A 21,334-nucleotide genomic window follows, 5' to 3' on the forward strand; every position below is an offset into this window, starting at 1 on the left:
CTGCATCTTTGTGGTCTGGTAATCATGAAATTTGTTGCCTTTTCCTTGTCTCAGAAAATAATCTTTAGAGTATTCCTTAGAGTTAAGGACAGTGGGATTTTGTGCCCATTAGATCTCAAATGATTTCATGAAAATTTAAAAAATCAGAACCAAAGTCTGAAATGGCTTTAACTTTTTCTTTGGATTATTCGGTTCCTTGGTAATAAACTTCCTCTTTCTCTCCTTTCTAGGGTGTGATCAGAAAGAAGGGCACCTGCCTGGTGAAAGATTGCAAATGAAGGAACACAGGGCCAGGGGAGAAGGCTGGCGCACTGAATAGAAAGGGCCCATGGTCCACACACCATGAGTCCCAGTTCATCACTTCTGGTTCTTTCTCCAGGACTACTGCCTGGGAGCTTAGCTGAATATCTACAAGTTTCGATTACATGTCAAACTGTCACTTCTGATATTATTGCTCTTGTTAAAATTATTATAGGGCACGTTACTGACTTTCATGTGACACTCTTTCATCGTTAAAAAAAAATAACGTAACAACTCTACTTAGATATAATTCACACCATATAATGCACCTATTAAATATTTTCTTTTCTGGATATTCTCAAAGTTTTATAACTATCACTACAATAACTTCTAGAACATTTTCACTACCTCAAAAAGAAACTGTACATACTAGCAGTCACCCTTCATTTGCCTCCAACTTCCTTAGCCCTGCTGCTGCTGCTGCTAACTCGCTTCAGTCGTGTCCGACTCTGTGCGACCCCATAGACGGCAGCCCACCAGGCTCCCCCGTCCCTGGGATTCTCCAGGCAAGAACACTGGAGTGGGTTGCCATTTCCTTCTCCAATGCATGAAAGTGAAAAGTGAAAGTGAAGTCGCTCAGTTGTGTCCGACCCTTAGCGACATCATGGACTGCAGCCTACCAGGCTCCTCCCTCCATGGGATTTTCCAGGCAAGAGTACTGGAGTGGGGTGCCAATGCCTTCTCCTTAGCCCTAGGCAACCACTAATCTACTTTCTGTCTGTACAGATTTGCCTTTTCTGGACATTTCATATAAACATAAATGTGGCCTTTTGTGTCTGGCTTCTTAGCAAAATGTTTAAGTTCATCCATGTTGTAGCATGCATCATTATGTCATTCCTTTTTGTTACCAAATAATATTCCATTGCTTGACATGCATTTATTCATCCATCAGTATGTGGACATTTGGGGACATTTGGGGTGTTTCTTTTTGGCTGTCATGAATATTTCTACTGTGAACATTTGTGTACAAGTTCTTGTATGGACAGACATTTTCATTTCTTGGGTGTATACATAGGAGTGGAATTCCTGGGTCATACAGTAACTCTGTTTAACCTTTTCAGGAACTCCCGGATTGTTTCCCACAGCTGTGGCTTCATTTTAAACAGCCACCAGCAATGCATAGGGTTCTAAATCTATACATTCTTACCAACATTATTTTTTTTTAAAAGAAATTACTATAACTATCCTACCGCTACAAAGTGGTAACTAATTGTGGTTTTCATTTGCATTTCCCTGATGACCAATGATATCGAACATTTTTTCACGTGCTTATTGACCATTTGTGTATCTTCTTTGGAGAAATGTTTATTCAGATCTTTTGCCCATTTAAAAAATAGTGATCTCTGTCTTTTTTGTTATTGAATTCTTCATCATTATTTAAATGGAGCAAATAAATATCATAAGCTCCACCCAAAGCTCAATGGTTGGTAAAATTTATCCACATTATGTTGTTATGTAAAGTACATGAGAGTATGTGAAATGTGACCACTGAAGCAATGTCCTGATGATTGTTGCCTGTGTATTCCAGAGCTCTGATCCCACTCATGACAAGGACAAAATATTTCTTTTGATCATAGTAGCATCTTGTAAGTCAGTAAAACCCTAAAACACTAATTAGATATTGTCAAATTTTAAATAAAATATAATACAATGATTCAATATGTGACTTACTAAATGGTTTAGTCATTCCAATGGTTGAAGATAATAAAACTTTTAGTATAAGCAAAAACAGGATTACATTGTTATACAAAATCCATTCGTGCTCTCAAGGTATAGTTAATTTGAAGTTTTACTTCTATGTACATTTAATTATTGAAAATAAGTCGCAAAAATTTTACCAAAGCTGATATTAGATAAACTAGAGGTAAGAACCACCTTCTCTTCTTACAAATTTTGGTATCTCACACAATAGTAGTGACTAAAATAAATGGTGCCAAAATTTTAAAGTCTTTTTAAATTCAGAATATAATTAAAATCTCATGTAGCTTTATTGGTTTTAGTATCCAGCAGAGAAAAAATATTGAAACTCCAAGAGATTTTGAATTAAATAGCTACAACAGTTTTGTTTTATTGGTTCTGACTGGGAGAAAAAAAATTATAAGGACAACTTTGGAAAAATCTAGTTCTTTTAGAGCCCCAAATGACTTTTAAAACAATAAAACAAACTATAAAACCTACACAAGTGATATTAAAAATTATGTAGTTCAATGAATGTGACATTCACAAATGTGGTTGTAATTTTTTTTTAACTATAGCAAAATGAACATGGATCTGACGACTGGATTTAGAAGAGGTGGTGTTATATAGCTTAACAGAATTAAGTGCTTCAATTTGCTGGTTAGGATTATGTAGCTAAGTTGGAATGTTATACCAATGCCTTATAAGATCTCCATCACCTCACAGGATCTGTGGCTAAATCAAAGAAAGGAATGATGCTTCCTTTTCCTATATTAGTGATTATTTCCCTAGTATTTTAATATTTATTTTTGGAATGCTTGTAGACCTAGATCTTTTTGGCTTGTGGCTGAGTCATGTACAGAATAAACTATAAACTCATACTATTTATGAAGATGGAGAATGAAGGCTCACTAGTGATTTACTGTAAGGGCATTAAATGAATTGGAATAATAATCTCAATTATGTGCTAGGTAGAAGGGGCAGGAAAAAGGAGAAAAACAAAGATGAGGGAGAAAATTTTTGTGACAAAATATTAAATCACAGTCACCTGGTCAGTTTCCTGAGGTCCCAATCTTTGAAGACTCAAACATAACTTCTGAAGTCCTTTAACATAACCACTGTTCTTTTTTTGTCCCCAAATCCAATCTCCATCCTTGGTACAGAAGAACATACCCCTCATGCCACAGTCTCCCAGCACCTGCCTGAATTCTCCATCGTCTTTGGAGGAGAATTATGACTTGGGGGTGGGGTGGGGTGGGGGTGCGGTGGGGTTGGGGGGGCACACAACATCAAACCAGACCCCAGAGAGACCAGTGATTTGCAAATGGCCCTCCACGGATGGTTTCCAGGAGGTATGCACTACCTAAGCTTGTATGCAGATTTAACAAACAATTTAAATAATTTTACCTTTTAAAAAGACTTGAGTGTTTTCATTTTTAAATAAAAATCATACTTTTTAAAAGTTTTTATATTCAAAAAGGTCAAACTTACAGAGAAGCTGAAACTAGCACAATGAACATCTGTATGCTCTTCACTTAAATTCACAAATGAATAATTTTTCAATTTGGTTTATCTCCATCTTTACATATACATATATGTATACATGTTTGTGTATCAATTTGAAAGTAACTTGCAGGTTTCATGACTCTTCACACCCCAGTACCTTAGCTTGTACCTCTCAGAATAAGGATATTTCACCTGTGATACCAATATCACATCTAAAACAGTGAACACTAATGATGTCATCTAACATACAGTTCCTATTCAGTTTTTGCCCATTATCCTCCTAAATGTCTTTTATAGCTTAAAAAAATCCAGAATCCGATCAATCTGGGGTGACACTATGAGACCTTGTGAAAATCCTCATCCTTAACAATGTTTCCCTTGATGGTTTTGGTGTCCAGTGATTCTTGAATGAATTATTACTTTTCTGATTTTTATCACTTGTTAGCTAGCATGCGTCCAGTTTTACCATCTACCATCCCTTTCTGGTCTCTCTTTGAGTATTACTATAGGCAGTGATACTATGAACTCTTTTAATCCATAGTTTTGATGCTTAAATGACCCCAAATTTGGCCAATGGAAGACCCTTCAAGCTGGTTCCTGTTTTCTTTCTGTGGTTTTTGGTACCAGATGCCTGGAGCTCACCTTGTATTTTCCTGCCCCAACCTAGAATCAGCCACTCCTTCAAGGACCTACTTATATACATCTACACGGTTCAATTCTCCAATTCCAGACTGTCACAAAGCGTACAGTACATTCTCCCTCTAACCCTACCTCTCTCTTCATAGACAGCCAATGTTACTAGGTTTTTGTGTATCCTTCTGGAGATAGTTTCTATAATAGAGCAAAGATGCAGATAAATATTCTTCTGTCAACATTTTAACTGAAGTGATAGCATATTATCACTTTGTATTATCACTTTATCATATTGTAGTTCTTGTCTGTCATCAGATTTTGAAAGATGCCTAGGATCCCAATCCCAAAAGATTAGAAACCTTTAGGCTAAATGCTAAATGTTTCAGATAAGAAAAACTCAGGGACGGTGACTTGAAAAGCTGTACTGAGAACACTCAAATAATATACTCTATGGACTGGAAATGTTAGTTCCTCTCCGGGTTCCTTGACACCTACTCATTTTTCAAACATCACTTCCTTGGGGAACCCTTTCCCTTCCTTAATTCATCTTCCTCCCCCAAGGAGGAGATGTCCTCTCTTACAAGGTTTCTGGTCATCGCGCACTTCTCCCAGCGCAGACGTAAGTCACTGTTTAAAATTTGTTTCCTGCCACTGCGAGGACTGGACCCACATCTGTTCTGTTCACTGCTGGCATACAGTAGTTGCTCACATACACACACACACACACACACACACACACACACAGAGTTTGGACTGAGACTCGAACTCAAGCCATCCGGCTCCCAGCCCACTCTGTCTAGTGCTGTCCCGCTGCAGTCGGAAAAACAATCCCAAGATGTAAATAAAAACTCTTAATAGAAAAAGCCGGGAAGTTTTGTTTTTTTTTTTTCTTTCTTCCAATTCCACGACTGACGGAGGACCTTAGCAGAAACCGCTCACCGCGAGGTGTGACAACCGCGGGAGGGCGTCAATCAAGAAAATGCCCCCTTGCCCCGCAGGCGAGTGGAGCTGCACAGAGCCGAGGCCACACCGGGTAGCGTCGCCGCTTCAATAGAAAACACGTGCAAAACGGGAAAGCGGGACTGCGCGCAGCTGCGATCCCCCAGGACCTGGGGACCGGGGACATGGAGCAGCCCGCATGGGGTCAGAGAAGACTGCACAGCTCCTGCTAGGCGCCGTAGGACCCCGACCTTCCCTTGATTCCTGCCCGAAGGGACTTCTACCAGCGTCCCCGGGGAAGTGGTTGAGTCCCTGGGGCCCCCGAATGACGCGGGCTAGAGAGGCCTGAGTCCGGAGCACCTGATGTCTAATCTTACCCACAGGGACGCAGGGAAGGGCCGTGGCTCTCTCTCCCTGGAGCTCCCCCAGGAACCCAGGGCACTCTCCCGCTACGAGCACTCTGGAGACGCCCGGGGCCACAGCCAGTGCTACCGTTACTCCAGGGAGCGCGCCGACAAGGGAGGGTGCTCTCAGGCCGGCGAAGGCGCGGCCCGACCAGTGGCGTCCACGCCTGCGGGGCCCGAGTCCAGTAGCCCTTTGCTCGGGCCGGTTGCCGCCACCGCGGGTCCGTGCCTAGACCAGTGCCCTCGAGTTTCGGCGGAGATGCCTCCCCGCCGAAGCTAGGGCCGCCTGAGTCTGCCTTGCAGGCAGCTGCTGGCCTCGCGCCTCGCTCGACGGACGCGGCACTGGGCTTCCGTCGAGGGCGTCCCGGGCCAGGGTGCTTTGAGTCCCGAGCGTCGGCGGCGGCTGGACACCGGGCGCCGGGTGCTCAGAGGCGGCTAGCAAGCGAGCGCGTCCCGGGGGCGGAGAGCTCGGCCGGCGGGGGCGGGCCAAGGGTGGGGGCGGGAGGCGGCTCCCGGGGCTCCGCGCCATTGGCCGCAGGGCCCGGCGGCAGGAAGGGGCCAGAGAGCGCGGCCCCACCCCGCGGCCGGCGGAGCCTATCGCCGGGAGCGCGGAGCGCGGATAAATGTAGCGCCGCGGCGCGGGCCGGCAGCTCTCCGAGGGGCCGGAGCGCGGCGCAGCCATGCAGTACCCGCACCCCGGGCCGGCGACGGCGGCGGGCGCCGTGGGGGTGCCGCTGTACGCGCCCACGCCGCTGCTGCAGCCAGCGCACCCGACGCCGTTCTACATCGAGGACATCCTGGGTCGCGGGCCCGCCGCGCCCACCCCCACGCCCACGCTGCCGTCCCCCAACTCCTCCTTCACCAGCCTCGTGTCCTCCTACCGGGCCCCGGTGTACGAGCCCACGCCGATCCACCCCGCCTTCTCGCACCACTCCGCCGCCGCGCTGGCCGCCGCCTACGGACCCGGCGGCTTCGGGGGCCCTCTGTACCCCTTCCCGCGGTCGGTGAACGACTACACGCACGCCCTGCTCCGCCACGACCCCCTGGGTAAGGCGGCCGGGGTCATGGCGGGGCCGAGCCGGGACGGCGGTGAGGAAGGCGCCACTCGGCAGGTGGCAGCGCCCTGGAGGCGGCGGGGGCGGAGGGGGAGGCAATAGAAAGTTGTGGCAAAAGCGATTGAAAAGCGGCTGCCGGGCGTGCGCGGGGGACCGGAGGCGCGGGCCCGGGCGGCGCGCGGCCCAGACTGACCGCACCATGACTCAGATTGGTTTTCCTGCACCTTGCAGGCGTCGGGGCGCGCGGGCCAGAGCTAGACCGCCGGCGCTGCCGCGGGGGCCGGCGGCCGAAGGAGCCTTGGGGGCGCTTGTCTTCCGGGGGTTGGGAGGCTCCCTTAGCTGGAGGGACCGGGAAGGCAGTGCCAAGGTGCCCCGGGCCGCCCCTGAGGGGCAGGGATAGCTGTCGGGCCCCGGGTGGTTACGGGGCTGGACCTGGTTCAACAAGCTTGTGCAGTGAAAGAGCCTGACCCTTTCCGTTCATACAGGAAATCTTGAGTTCTCGATAGGAGTAAATCTGGTTTCAGAAGCTGTTAAGTGTTTTCCTGGCTGCATGAAGCAGACCCTTCCCCCGGAGTAGTGCACGCTGCTGATTATTTTATCGACATCCTCAATACAGACAAATTCAGGAAACACTCGACTTCTGATAGCCGGGATCCGTTTTTCTGATATTGTTCATTTCCTCTGTGTGGGATGTGACTTTATGGCAGCTAAAATAACCAGTTGCTTCCTTTTTTTTTTTTTTTTTTTTTGAGGCTGTTTTGCACCAGTCTGAATCCTGACGTAAGCAAAATCTCGCAAAAAAACATTGCCCGCTTTCAAAGCGTTTAGCGCAGACCTGCAGACGGACGGGCAGACGGACTGACTGACCCACCCGTCTTTGGAGTAGGGAGGGCAGCGCGGACACGTTGGCCGAACGAAGTTTGCGGGACATATACCCTCAGTGCGCGCCCTAAGAAATGAGCCACCTGTGATCCGCGCCCGGTGGCCCTTGGGGCCTCCGGGCTTCTGGGGCCTTCGGGCTTCTGAAGCCTCCGGTACAGAAAACGCGACTCCTTGCCTTGGCCCACCAGGCTTTTATGTCTACTCTGTGTTCTTGGCAGCTTAGGTAGGCACCCTGGAGATAACTGACATTTTAATTAATTGACTTTTTAGTGTCATCATTATTATGGTGTGGCCCCTCGCACAGTTCTCCACCTTTCTTTCTCATCGCTCTAGAGACTTTCGGGGGAATTATATTTTAGTGTGTGTGTGTGTGTGTGTGTGTGTTTTAAGTTATTGTGTTTTTATTCCATCCTCAAAGGTATGATGCTGCAGGCCTGGTGTGGCTCTGTTCGCCTGCTGGGGCCGGAGGGAGACCCTCGGCCCGGCGAGCCTGGGGGCAAACGTTTTCACAGAGCGCGCCCTGGGTTTCCTCGGGACTACGCAGGAGGAAGCAAAGGGTTTTTCGAGATAGACCAACAGGAAACACATTGACGGAAATGTTGCCATAGCCCACGGGGTGGCTTTAACTGGCCGCCCCCGCCGGCCGGGTGTGAAATCAGAGGGGGGCCTGCGCCCTCCGGCCAGGATTGGAAGCTCCACTGACACCCATCGCTTGAGCCGGAGGGCTTCCCTGGTCGCTGGGTCGCCTGCCCCTGGCAGCGACGCTTTGGCTAGTGTGACAGACCCTCTCCCCCCAACATAACGCACACACGGCTCTTTGGAAAGTTTGGTTCACCAAGGGAGAGGACCCCTCTGCAGGTCTTATAGGCTAAAAAAGTTAGTTGTGTATACATTCTGAGAGCGACTGGTTAAAGAGGTTATGGTATTTTAAGCTCAGCCTGTAGTCAGTGTTCTTTGGGGAACCAAAATGATTGTATCTGGCTCTGGGTGTGATGGTTGTGTGGGTCTGTGGGCATATGAATGTGATCTTCGTGCATATGCAGTGTAGGTGAATGCCTTTGGATGTTCCTGTGTCTCCGGGTGTGATGTGTACTGGTGGGAGCCTGTTGGGTCCGTGTCTCAACGGGTATATGTGAATGTGTCTGATTGAGTGCCCAGCAGCCTCCCTTCCCCTTCTTTGTCACCCCCTCGCCCAGTGCAGGCTGGTCTACGGGTGGGCCGGGCTGCTTCAGGGCCGCCTCTAACCAAGACGCTCTGGCCCGCAGGCAAACCCCTGCTCTGGAGCCCTTTCTTGCAGAGACCTCTGCATAAAAGGAAAGGCGGTCAGGTGAGGTTCTCCAATGACCAGACCATCGAGCTGGAGAAGAAGTTTGAGACCCAGAAATACCTCTCCCCGCCCGAGAGGAAGCGGCTGGCCAAGATGCTGCAGCTTAGCGAGAGGCAGGTGAGTCGCGCTGCGGGCCGGGGTCTCGGGGCAGAAGGGAGACAGTGAGGCCACCGGCAGCTGTTTGACTCGGAAGCTCCTGAGCTTCTCCCCGCCTCCCCAGGTCCCTCGGGATTCTGGACTTGTGGCAAGTTTTATTTCTGTCTTTTCTGTAGGTCAAAACCTGGTTTCAGAATCGACGGGCTAAATGGAGAAGACTAAAACAGGTATTGACATGGTTCTGTTTCTATGGAAATAAATATTTTTACCATGTTATCTCAATGCGGGGCCTGTTGTAGGTTGTATGCAAAAGTCATTTGAGGGGCTATTTAACCTCTTCACCTTGATTAAAAAGGCAAATAGTCCTGCTGAAGTTCAGGATGAGTTGTTCAGGCGGCAGTAATGCTAAAAGCACCTAATGCAGTTTCTATATCAATTATGCTTGGGTTTTCACACACTGGCTAGTAAAACTCCCAGCTAATTGTTTTATAAACCCCATATGTTGTTTATCTAATTAACGCAGGAAAGATAAAGTAATTGACAGTAAATGACTTAAGCAGTTATCTTTGGGAGAAAATTGTTTCTTTTATTTACACAGCCATAATAAAACCAGGCAGAGCTCAAGGGTAAATATAAGGAAATAAACACCTTTAAGTCTTGTTTGCACTGTTTTTTAGAAGAATTAAATATCAAAGAGTTTAAAAATTATTTTCCTTCTAATTCTAGCTCTTAAAATGAATATAAAAACAGCAAGAGACTATCCAAGCCTGTTTGAAAAGTAGCTTAAACTTTCTGACAGTCTTTTCTTCCAGTGACCTTGTTACGTAATATGTGATAAAAAGTAAAGGCTAATTCAGTTTTTAAAGAAGCTCTGTTGACTTAGAGCTAAAGATTTGTTTTTGATGTTCTAATCTGATATTTTCTCCAAAGTTATCTGACAAATGCTGAAGTTTTCACTTACCAGTTTATATAGTTTATAATAAATAAAATTTTTTGAAATGAATAGGGACATTGAAAGCAGTATGCATTTTCAAATTTAGCAATCATATAACTTTTTCATGAAAAACAATAATGTTACAAAAAACACTAATTCCCGTAATTTCATTATTCTAACACAATTTTTAAAATTTCGAGTTTCCTCTCAATATCTGAGCCTTGTAACTTACCACATAGTTGTAAGCTTGGTAAATCTATTATTCTATAGTCTTGTTTTAGGGGAAAAAAAACTTTAGCAGTATATCATAGTTTTCCTTAGTATTTATGTGCATTTTAGACAAAAACAGGATTAAAAATTTACTAACTTATTTAGTTCTTGGTCAAAGGTAGTTTATCAGGGACTTTAAAAATAGTCGTTTCTGTGTAATAAGGGAATATTTTCAAGAAATTTCCTCCAGATTTTAAGTAAATTATAGTTATCTCCCTTTTCAATTGGCAACATTCTTCCAATTCTGCATTTTTCTTAGCCATGATTATGTAACTTGCTATACATATGTATGTGTGTATATGTTTATAAACTTAGTCCAGAAAATGCATAAAAAACAATTTAGTCTAATAATTTTGAAACTTTATCCTTAAAGCATTATTTAGCATTCATATTTTTTAAATGTCTAAAAGACTTTTGTCAGTTGGCAAGGTTTAAATATTTGAAGAATAAAAGATAGTGTGTATCTGTAGTGATCTGATTTCTTTTTCTTCCTAAACTTTTAAGAACCTTGATACCATAGGTCTGGGCTGGAGTTTAGTATTCATTTAACATAACACATTTACAGTTATATTTGTGGTTAGTTGTTTTTATCTGGCAAGAAGAGTATAATTGTTCTCTGATATGACAGGACCTTTACCTTCCAAGTGAGAAAGAAGCATAAATATGTATTTTCTGAATAAAAATATTATACCTGAAAGCACTTCATAAATTAAAAATTAAAGAAGATGATGGAAGATGAAAAAACATTTGATTTATATCTCTCATTTCTCCATATTTCATCATCCGACCTATCTCCATTTCATCCTCTTCTTTTAGGAGAACCCCCAAAACAATAAAAAAGAAGAACTGGAAAGTTTGGACAATTCTTGCGACCAGAGGCAAGACTTGCCTAGTGACCAGAATACAGGTGCTTTGGAGAGCTCTCAGTGCTCACCCTCCCCTGTCTCCCAGGAAGACCTCGAATCAGAGATTTCAGAGGATTCTGATCAGGAAGTGGACATCGAGGGCGATAAAGGCTATTTTAATGCTGGATGATGACCACTGACATTGGTGTGTTCGGAAAACTGGGATTTGCTACAGGAAGTCTCCTTGGATGAACCTGAAAACTGTATGAGAGAGAGAATAAATTTTCTGGTATTCTGGAAATCTAAAATATTCGGTGCACTGACTAAATAACAAACTCACATTGAAACCTTAATTTTGACTTAAATAGTTTTATATACCGATTTTAGATTGTATGATAAGGGACTCTTCCCTGATTAAATTCACCCCCTTTTTTAAAAAAAATTGTTTTTTCTATTTATAAAAAGTAATTTTGAACTTTTTGGTTAAATTTTTAAGTTATAACTTTAAAGATTTTAATAGGAGCTTCTTGAATGACTTTTCTATAATCGGTTTCTACATCCTACTGAATGGAAAAGCAAAGGAGCATCCAGATCCAGAGGTATGCCTTGGAAAGGGGGCCCACAATTCAGGCAGCCTTAGAATATTTTAAAGAAAATGTTACTTACTTATACATTATATTCTTATTGTATTGCCTTAAATCCAGAGCTATCTCTGAGTTCTTGTCTGGGGGATGTATGTATCTTTTTGTCAGAAAGATATACACAGTTGATAATCTTTAAATGCTTGTTTTGGGCTATCAGTACCTGTTTGACCGAGGTGTTAAGGGGATAGTACAGTCCAGTTCAAGCAGAGAAACTGACTCATCAGTGACTAAATTTAATCACAGATGAACTAGAAGTAGCAGGTTAATTAAATGTAAGTAGATTGTAGATATGTTTTATATTAAACAATGTTTATAATGTGTGTATATATAATTGTTCACTGTAAAAAAAATGGCCAAAATGTTTTTTTTTTTTTTTAATGGGTAACTTGTCTATAAAATAAATACGTTGGTGGGACAACTGACCTCGTTGAACCTCTCATTCTTGGGTTTGAACAAACCCAACCCCTTATCTTACAGCGCCTGGGGTGCTTGGCTGGGCGCTGGGGCTGGGGCGGGGTCGGGTGCAGGGGCGTCTGGAGCGTCTGGCGCGTCTGCCGGTGTGTGTCTCGGGTTCTGGCGTCTCGGGAAGGCGGTTCTGGGCGGCGACCGGTGGCGAGCACCTGAAAGGTAGATGTGGACCTTTCCCACATCTGGGTTCGCTGGGGGCTGAGTGTGAGTGTGAGTGTGAGTGTGTGTGTGTGTGTGTGTGTGAGTGTGTCTGGAGCAGCAGGGAAGGCCCGCTGCGGACCGAGCCCTGGACGCGCCAGGCGGTGGGGAGAGCAGCTGCGCCGCCGCCGCAGCGGAGCACCATCGATTCACCTTGGCTCGCGGGGCCGGCGGGGCCGCCGTCCTTGACCTGCCTGAGTCAACATGCGTCATCCCTTGGCGGCCGAATCCAGGTTGGGGGTCCGCTTAGAGGGCTGGGGGTCCTTGGCCGGTAGGCGGGATGGGGGAAAAGTAGTGTGTGCCAAGACAACGGTTCTCACTCTTCAGAGAGCTTCAGAATCTCCCGCGGACCTTGTTGGGACTCGTTGCCCACCCCATCCCCAGACTTTCTGATTTGAGTAGGTCGGGGATGGGTCAGGGAATTTGCCTCTAACAAGTACCCAGGTGCTGTCCAAGCTGCTGGTCAGGGGTTCTAAGGCACTTCTTGTAAGAAGAAGCAGGTGAAACTCGTGATCCCCGCCTCGCCCTTTCTCCTGCTCCCCTCCTCCTGACAATTCCTGCCCTTGAGGGAGCAGGAGACTGGCAGCTTTGAGGAGCAGGGAAAGGGAAAATGGGAGGCATTTCGAGGGTGAAGGAGCAGGGCTGAGGAAGAGGTATTGTGAGCTGGGGAGGAAGGAAGTGCTGAGCTGAGGGTGGGTATGGGGCTGAGAAGAAGAGTGGGCAGGTTTCTCACTGGCCCAGGTATTGCCAGTTCAGCTGCTTGCCTAACTGAGCCACCAGGTTCCAGACATTCCAGGAAAATGATGACCAGAGATCTGTGAGGGGAGAGGCCAGAAATCTCTTCCTCTAGCCCGATCCTCCTTGGAGGTCTCTAGTTTTTGTGGACTTGGGTGCCTCTGGGCTGAGGTCCTGTGAAGGAGTGACTCTGCCCCTGGCCTGGCTTGACCAGGGCTGTGGCTCCCCAGACATGAGCACTCAGGTGAAGAGAGTGAAAAAGTCAGTGCATTTAGGGATGTCACACCTTCTTGCCTCCTGAGATTGCAGGAAGGCCCTTGGAATTACCTGTAAATTTTAATTCCTGAAAAAATTTGTCCTGGGTTCTGAAGCAGATGGGTGTGCATTGGCCTGGAAGCTTAAGGATTTCAGTGGGAGATGTAGTTCTTGGCCTCAGTTTCTTCATCTGTTGAATGAAGATGGTCTAGTTGACCTACATGACCTCTACCAGCCCTTCCCCACCCTCCCAATTTCCAACTCAGTTCTCAGTGTTGGAGCCCAGCCAGCCAGAGGGTCTTTTCTCCTCAGCAGTCACGTTCCAGGCTCCCTGACCCTGCCTGACATGTTTCATCAAAGTTTCAAAGGTCATAGTCAGTCTCATTTGAAAAGAGGACTGACTGTATCAGAGTTTGGGGAGAACAGGAGGCTTGTGGGCCTAATATTGAATTAAAGCAGTCCTGAAATCAGTGTGTGTGTGTGTGTGTGTGTGTGTGTGTGTTTCGCTCCTGGAGATAACCTCTGGTTAATATTTATTCTTGAGAATAACTATCATGACTATCAAGCCGAGAAATAAAGGCTTATGTATTGATTGACACTACAAAAATTGAGAAGTGAAACTCATTTTAAAGTAGACAGTCCCTGAAACCAGGCCGTTTTCCAATTTAAAGCTATTCCCAGTTCTCTGAAGGTTGCTCCTATTCTGAATCTAAGTATGTCTTTAACAATCCAGTGTGTGTTACATGAAGGAAGTACAGTATTCTCAGGACACAGGTTGGCATTAACTATTTTCTGAAGTGTCCCATTGCAGATTGCCAATGAATATTTACAAATTCTTCCTACAATCCAGGCATTTTTCATTTGTTTGTCTTTTGGCTATTTCATGTTGAAGCAGCATGTATGACCTTTACAGCACAACTCCTGTCTTGTTTTTAACTCTTTTTATCAGGAGATTCAACTTGAAAACGGTTATCATTTAGCAGAAAGACAAACAGAAAAGCACATTTTGTAAGCAAAACGTTAATGATTGGAAGAATTGCCCTAATTTCATCATGACAGTGTGTGATTAATCCCCTGGGTCATGTACTTATACTTTAAGTTATTCAGTTCATCAGTCTTTGATATTCAGAACCCTTCCTAACTTAATAGGATATTGATTTTGCTGGATGATGTACTTTGACTCTTTAAACAACATCACTTTTAGGGATGACTAGCTTGCTGTGTAGTATTTTATTTAGAGAACTGTTGCATAAGGTTTCTTTTTCTTACTTTTTATGGTTTTCTCAGGGTGAAAGCTGATAAGACATCTTGTGGGAAAAGAGGAAACCATCTCTGATAGTGAAAGTACCTATTCTCTTTCAACACTACTGGCAACCTTTTTTTGTGTGTGGTTTCATTGCTGTGAATATTCATTTTAGTTAATGGGGGCAGGGCACAGATTTAAGAAAATGTATCTAGACTTGGGGGAAATGCATTTAGCTGGGGAAAGAACACACTTAGAAAATTCCCATTCCAGTTATACTACCTTGTAGAAGGCGGCAGGAACTCAAAAACTGACCCTTTTGATTTTTTTTTTTTTAATCTAATGATCAACGATCCTCTAAATCTGCGACTGGAGGTGATATTTATGTGAATTCTGACAACATGGGACAAAATTTGGAAAACCACACAATCACTCAGGATGCTTCTAAGTAGTTAGGAGTTCAGTATCTTATAGTAAAAACAACCAGATATTGTACTAACGTTTACTTTTCATCTCTTTGGGTTTCATGAAATTCCAGCTGGAATCTCTCTGACTTGATTTTTATCCCTTGATATGTTTTTGTGGATATTGTTGTTGAATCCAAATGAGAAACGCTTTGGAAATTCCTCGCACCTACCAAAATATCTGACATCTAAACTCCACAGAGCGGATGTAGTCTACCCCTTCCGACGTAGCGGTGGGGAACTCTTCTCAGGAATCTTACCCAAGCGGATAAGAGCAGGAATGGAAGTAAGGCAGTCGAATCCCCTCCACCTCCCTTGCTGGCTGGGGGCCTTGGGCTGAATTCGCAGCCTCAGTTCCTCGGGGAGGTGAGCGGCTCACCTGAGCGGAGGTATCGGTACCTGGCACACAGTGGGCGTCAGGTGTCAGCCAGAAAAGCTAGAAAGCCCCCAATGAGTCTCTTCTTTTGAGGCAACTCTTTGATTCGCAGTTGCAGGCGGGAAACCTCTTCAGTCGGATGTACACAAATCTCTCCAGACAATAGAGAAGGCCGCAGGGAGGAGACCTTGGGGCTGGCAAAGGCATTTCCTGTCTGCGAAGGATCTTGACTTTGGCGCATCCGGCAATAGCTAAGAGGTTTTCGAAGCGTCCGAACGCTTTCTCGTGTGTGTGGCTATTTCTTTAAAAAAAGTCACTACCAATTTCAAGCGATTTTCAGATGACAGCTAGTAAGATCATTTCTCACTTAAAAAACATTTTTTAAAAATTATTTTTTTTTCTAATTTGGAAGAGTTTGGTATCATTCACAATCTTAAAAATTAAAAAAATCTCAGCACTCCATAACACTAGGACAAGAAAAGATTAACGGTATCCCCCCTCGCCCCCGTCCCCCAGCCACCATTCGTAGAAACTTGCAGAACTGAGAAATGCCTGTTCAGTTTTGTCTCCATTAAACTTGTTTACAGTTCACTTTTACAGTTTGTGTCCTCTATCCCTTCTCACCTCTCCACCTCCACTTCTTTTTATTTATTCCCTCTTCCTCCATCTCAAGATTACCGTTCCTCATTCAGTTTATTTCCCCATTAACAGAAAATTATCAGTCTCAATTCTTCAGACCTCACAATCAGGGTTAAAATTCTCTTCCAATACAGAAAATTTAAGCTTTCAGGTGGAAATCCTGAGTTTTAGGGCATCGTTGCCAGAGTCCTAATACATTGCCCTCATCCCTCCAAGGACAGATGTTTTAATTCAGCTTTTTTTTTTTTTTAAGCCAGGAAAAGCCATAATAGTGATAATAATAATCAAAAAATGATAATACTTGTGTCCCCAGGGGTCAGGCATTTGTGCCCTGGGGGAGGGTGGCTGGGCAGTGGAGCTGCCCAGGAGATGGTGCAAGAAGGTGTGTAGGCACAGGATGCCCTGGCAGAGGCTTCTAGAGGTTCTAACGCAGAGAAAAGTAAATGGAGGTAGTGAATATGCTTTCACACTACTCTCTCTATTTGTCCCACTCTCTCCTTCCCCCGCCTGGGTCCATAAGTCTGTTCTCTCTCTTCATCTCCATTGCTGCGGGCAAATAGATTCATCAGTACCATCTTTCTAGATTCCCTGTATATGCTTAATATACGATATTTGTTTTTCTGACTTATTTCACTCTGTATAGGCTCTAGGTTCATCCATCTAAATAGATAGCCAGTAGGAATTTGCCGTATGACTCAGGCACCTCAAACCAGAGCTCTGTGACAACCTAGAGGGGTGGGATGGGGTGGGAGGTAGGAGAGAGGGTCAACAGGGAGGGGACATCTGTATATCTAATGGCTGATTCATGTTGATGTACGGCAGAAGCCAATACAATATTGTAAAGCAACTATCCTTCAGTTAAAAGTCAATGAATTAAAAAAAGAAAAGTAAATGGAGGGCTGGTCTAGGGAGAGAGAGAATTACGTTCATAGATTTGAAAGGGAAGGAGGTCAGGGAATAAGTAAGACTAGAATCTTTGGGGGTGTTTGGGTTCCAGCATTTTGGAAAAGGGATTGTGGACTGCATTCTCCCCTTCCAGTCACACGAATCTCTTTGCTTTTGCACTTTGTTCCGTCTGGAACTCTCCTTCCTCAGATTGTCTCCTGGCTAGTTCCCTCACCTCCCTCAGACTTGGCCTTCCCTGGCCTTCTATTTAAAATCACAACTCCCTCTTCCCTATTCCTCTCTCACAATTTATTGTTCTCTATTTCCCTTATTACAAATGGATATAATATTTCAACTTATCTAACACTTATTTGTCTCTCATTGAGATGGTATTACCACAAGCATAGGAATTTTTGTGTTTTGTCTACTGCTATTGATCTCCAGCCTGACACATAATAGGTGCTCCATAGTAAAAAATCCCATGGATGGAGGAGCCTGGTAGGCTCAGTCCATGGGGTTGCTGAGGGTCAGACACGACTGAGCGACTTCACTTTCACTTTTCACTTTCATGCATTGGAGAAGGAAATGGCAACCCACTCCAGTGTTCTTGCCTGGAGAATCCCAGGGACGGGGGAGCCTGGTGGGCTGCCGTCTATGGAGTCGCAGAGAGTCGGACACGACTGAAGTGACTTAGCAGCAGTTAAGTGCTCAATGACTGAATGAATGAATGAACATATACTGAGCACTTACTAAATAAGCATAAATATTATAGGAGTCCTTCACATATCTTATATCATTTAATTCTCACAAAGATCCTCTGAGGTGGATGCTATTGTTGCTCTGTTTTCCTGATGAGGAAACTGTCACTGAGAAGTTAAGCCCAAGACCTCAATTATTATCCAATCAGTGTTGTAATGTGGACTTCCTCGTTTAATCTGTTGTGCCTCGGACAAAAAAATGGCAACCCACTCCAGTATTCTTGCCTGGGAAATCCCATGAGCAGAGGAGCCTGGCGGTATACAGTCCATGGGGTCGCAAAAGAGTTGGACATGATTTAGTGACTAAACAACAACCAAGCTGGTATCACTTCTCGCCCCAGGCAGTTACAGCGTGTGGACTTTCTTCACTGCTTCACCCTTGAGAAGCTGTCAAGCCAAGTCTAATTCTAGCTGTAAGAAGATAGTTGAGAGTGTTCATTTATTTTACTCTTTCTGCCTTAATTCAAGTCCAGCAGTAATTCTGGAAGGGATTACCACACAGTATAGGGGATGTGCAGTTTCTGTGTGTATAGCACATTTTCCTGTTACACGAGAAGCGAATAAACTGGAGCACCTTCTAGTTTTCTGGGGAAATGAGCATTGTCAAATACGCTTTACATTTTTCAAAATGTTAAACAAAATTCTGCCCCTGGCCCATATTATTTGGTGTTCCCATTGTATAACCTGTTTAGCATCATTATATTTCTCCATCTGATCCACTGATGCATGTCCCACAAGGGCCTCTGAATGTAGAGCAGCTCAACGGCTTACTATGGGGCCGCCAACATCTAGCACTGGGTTTTTCATGCAGTAAGCTTTTATGAATATTGTACTACAGAATGAAAGTGAAAACCACCTGCCCTCCCCAACGGAAAGGAGAGACATTGCCCCCCTCCCCAAGCCTTGCACACTCATTGTATTTCCTATTCCTTGGCCATCAGAAACATAGCTTCCCTGGATGGCTCCAGGCACACAGCAGAAAGACAGTGAGGGCTGCAAGTACAGGAGAGAGTCTTTGCTGGGCTTGGTCGTGGGTGTGGGGAGGATGTGTTTAGGTCTGTTTAGTGCCTTAAACAAGCACTGAAAGAAGATATTCACCCTGTTACGGACATGAATTTTAAGAGGAAGTGCTTCTGTGGGTTTATATTGGCCATCCTTCCCTTAGATTTGGCGATTTCATTTCAATTTCCAATTCACACTTCTCAGTTTCAATCAAGAGTTTCACTTAAAATGTACCTCGTTTACTGAAAAATGAGACTATTTGAGGGTAGTCTGTTATTGCTACTGTTTTTTATCAGCGTCATCCATTTAGCAAATGGAAGCAAGAAATGCAAATGTTTTAAAATGTTTTCTTAAAGTAGTTCATGACTTGCAAAGAAACAAATGTAGAAGGAACATAAAATGTGTTTGCTTCATATTCTGCTGCAAGGTTTTGGCTTTCCTTAGCTGCTTCTGGAATCTGCATTGCTACAGACTTTCCATTAATTGTAAATTGGGCAGACTTATTCAATAAATGTTTAAAAAATGGCCTTTGAGTGCAGGTTTAGAGGTCTAGAGGAAGTGGTTTCTTAGACACCTGCCTCCGGTATATTGAGTTGATGGTATGTAGGTGGAAGGGAGTGCGACAGTTAGGATGATGTATGGTACTTCTGATTAGTTAATTGAAGGTAAAATTTTTAGCTTCACCAAGCAATTACCTGATCTCATTAAGGGCTTTAAAATCTCCCAAATGTGATTTTGCCTGAAGCACCTGCCCCTTGATTAGATGGTATTTCAGGCTTTAAGAAAAACACAATCACAATGTTAGTGGTAACCAGAGAATTTAAGTCTGCAATTTCTGGAAAATATATTGTTCTGAATTTTAGTCATTATTCATTATTATCTGAACATGGAACATTAAAATATATTTACATTTGTAGGGTGTTTTACTTTTCAACAAGTTAAAAAGTATCATGTTTATAAAATATGCTTTTTTAAACTATGAAAACGTTTTATTGCTAATTAAAAATTTTTTTTCTTTAAAACTTTTACTCTTTGGCCATGCCATGCAGCATGTTGGATCTTAGTTCCCTGACCAGGAATTGAACCCATGTCTACGGCATTGGATGTAGAGAGTCTTAACCGCTAGACCTCCAGGGAAGTCCCTATGCTATTTTAAATACTTCATCTGAACTTAAAAATTGAATTGCAAAGTTTGCAAACACTTAAAAACAATGATGCTGTTCACATATTATGGCTAGACACTTATTTTTCCAAAGACACAGTCCATTTGTAACACCAAGACTCCTAGGTAATTGGAAGGAAAGCAGCAGAGAGACCAGGGGCATTGTCAAGAAACAATGACAGCAAATCTTTGCGTATCAGGAGGGCTGGGAATATTAGTAACCAAGCTACTACCTGTTTTTCCACTCGGGGAAGTTAAACTAAGAAAATTGTTTTTTCTAAAAACAACTTTCCAGGATTAATTTGTTTATGTTATTACACATGGTTGTTCATGATAAGAAAGCTAATAACAAGTCAAATGAGCAAAGAAGAACCTCAAATTTATTTTAATTCTGGACATAGAGTCTCTCAGTAGTTATAATATTTTTACAAATAACCAACTAGGGCAGACCTGTTTATAGAACTGCCCCCACCAACGCCCTCTTCTCTCCTCATTTTCATTCAGGGCCTCCTGTGCCCATTTCATCCCTCAACGTAGTATGATTTGAACGACGATTAAAGTGTCCTGAACAAAGGCCAAATCTGGCACCCCACACCCAGAACTATCACCTCTTCCTCACCACTTCCTTCGCATCTCCCCTGGCATCAGGCAGGTGACTCTACCTCTGCCAGGGCCGAGGCTGGCCAGCTCTCCTCCTTCCTCTGACCCTGCAGTTCCTCCCTTTGCTCCCCCTTCTCTTTCTTTTGTTTTATTGGGAACCAAAAAAATCCTTCAAGTAAAGTTGAGGAGAGTCAGATTGGATCAGTGAAGTGCCTCTTAAAGAAAAAGGAAAATTATAGTTCTTGAAGTGAAAATTAGGGAAAGTGCTGAAAAAATGCCTTGGGATCTTTATAGACCCCTTCTACTGTTATCTGAGTAGTTTTTATTCAACTTTGCTTTCAGTTTTTATTACTGGAATTGTGACAGTTTTGTTTTCTACCATCTGCCTTGTAGATAAGGGCTGTTTCCCAGTTACATAAGGATTAAATAGGCTTCAGGAGACTGCACCAGGATATGATCTTTTTAAAATCTATCATCTGAATCCACGTTAATTTTTCTTGGTTATGAAAGCCATCCATTCTCAATGTGAAGTAAATGAAAAATAAAGTGTGCAGAAGAAAAAGAATTGTCACCTGTGATCCCACCATTTAGGGATTCAAGTCTATGGAAACTCTAGGACAATTTCTTTAGTCCTTTTCCCCACTAGTTTATATGCTTCATAATTTTAAATTTTGACATCTTTCATCTTAAAATTATTTTTGAATGGTTAAAAGTGTAAATAGTAGAAAAGGTAATAAAATCAAAAGTAAGTGTCCCTCCTTTTCTCTCTCTCCCTGCCCCGGCCATCTAGTTGACTATCAGGGGCAATTTCTTAGTCATTTCCTTGGTGGTCTTTGGTATATATTTTTATACAAATGGTATATATTTTTATACAAACACATTTGTAAAGTATCTACTCCTCCTTTGTTTCAGTACAATACAAATCTTAATGTACTATTCATTCTTTTCTAGATTTTGCTTTTTTCCACAGCGAAAGATCTTAAATATTGTCCTTTATCAGTATACATAGACCTTTTCTTTTTCTTTACTTTTCTTTT

General features: G+C 43.8%; 1 protein-coding gene across 1 annotated transcript; it reads left to right on the forward strand.

Moving 5' to 3' along the window:
- Positions 1-6,055: 6,055 nt before the first annotated feature.
- On the forward strand, positions 6,056-11,934 carry HHEX (hematopoietically expressed homeobox). Its single transcript, XM_019953172.2, has 4 exons — positions 6,056-6,506; positions 8,662-8,840; positions 8,996-9,046; positions 10,840-11,934. Exons 1-4 carry the CDS (start codon positions 6,140-6,142, stop codon positions 11,056-11,058), a joined length of 816 nt encoding a protein of 271 aa, XP_019808731.1. The 5' UTR covers positions 6,056-6,139; the 3' UTR covers positions 11,059-11,934.
- Positions 11,935-21,334: the final 9,400 nt, after the last annotated feature.

Source organism: Bos indicus, chromosome 26, assembly GCF_029378745.1.
Source record: "Bos indicus isolate NIAB-ARS_2022 breed Sahiwal x Tharparkar chromosome 26, NIAB-ARS_B.indTharparkar_mat_pri_1.0, whole genome shotgun sequence".
Lineage (NCBI taxonomy): Eukaryota > Metazoa > Chordata > Mammalia > Artiodactyla > Bovidae > Bos > Bos indicus.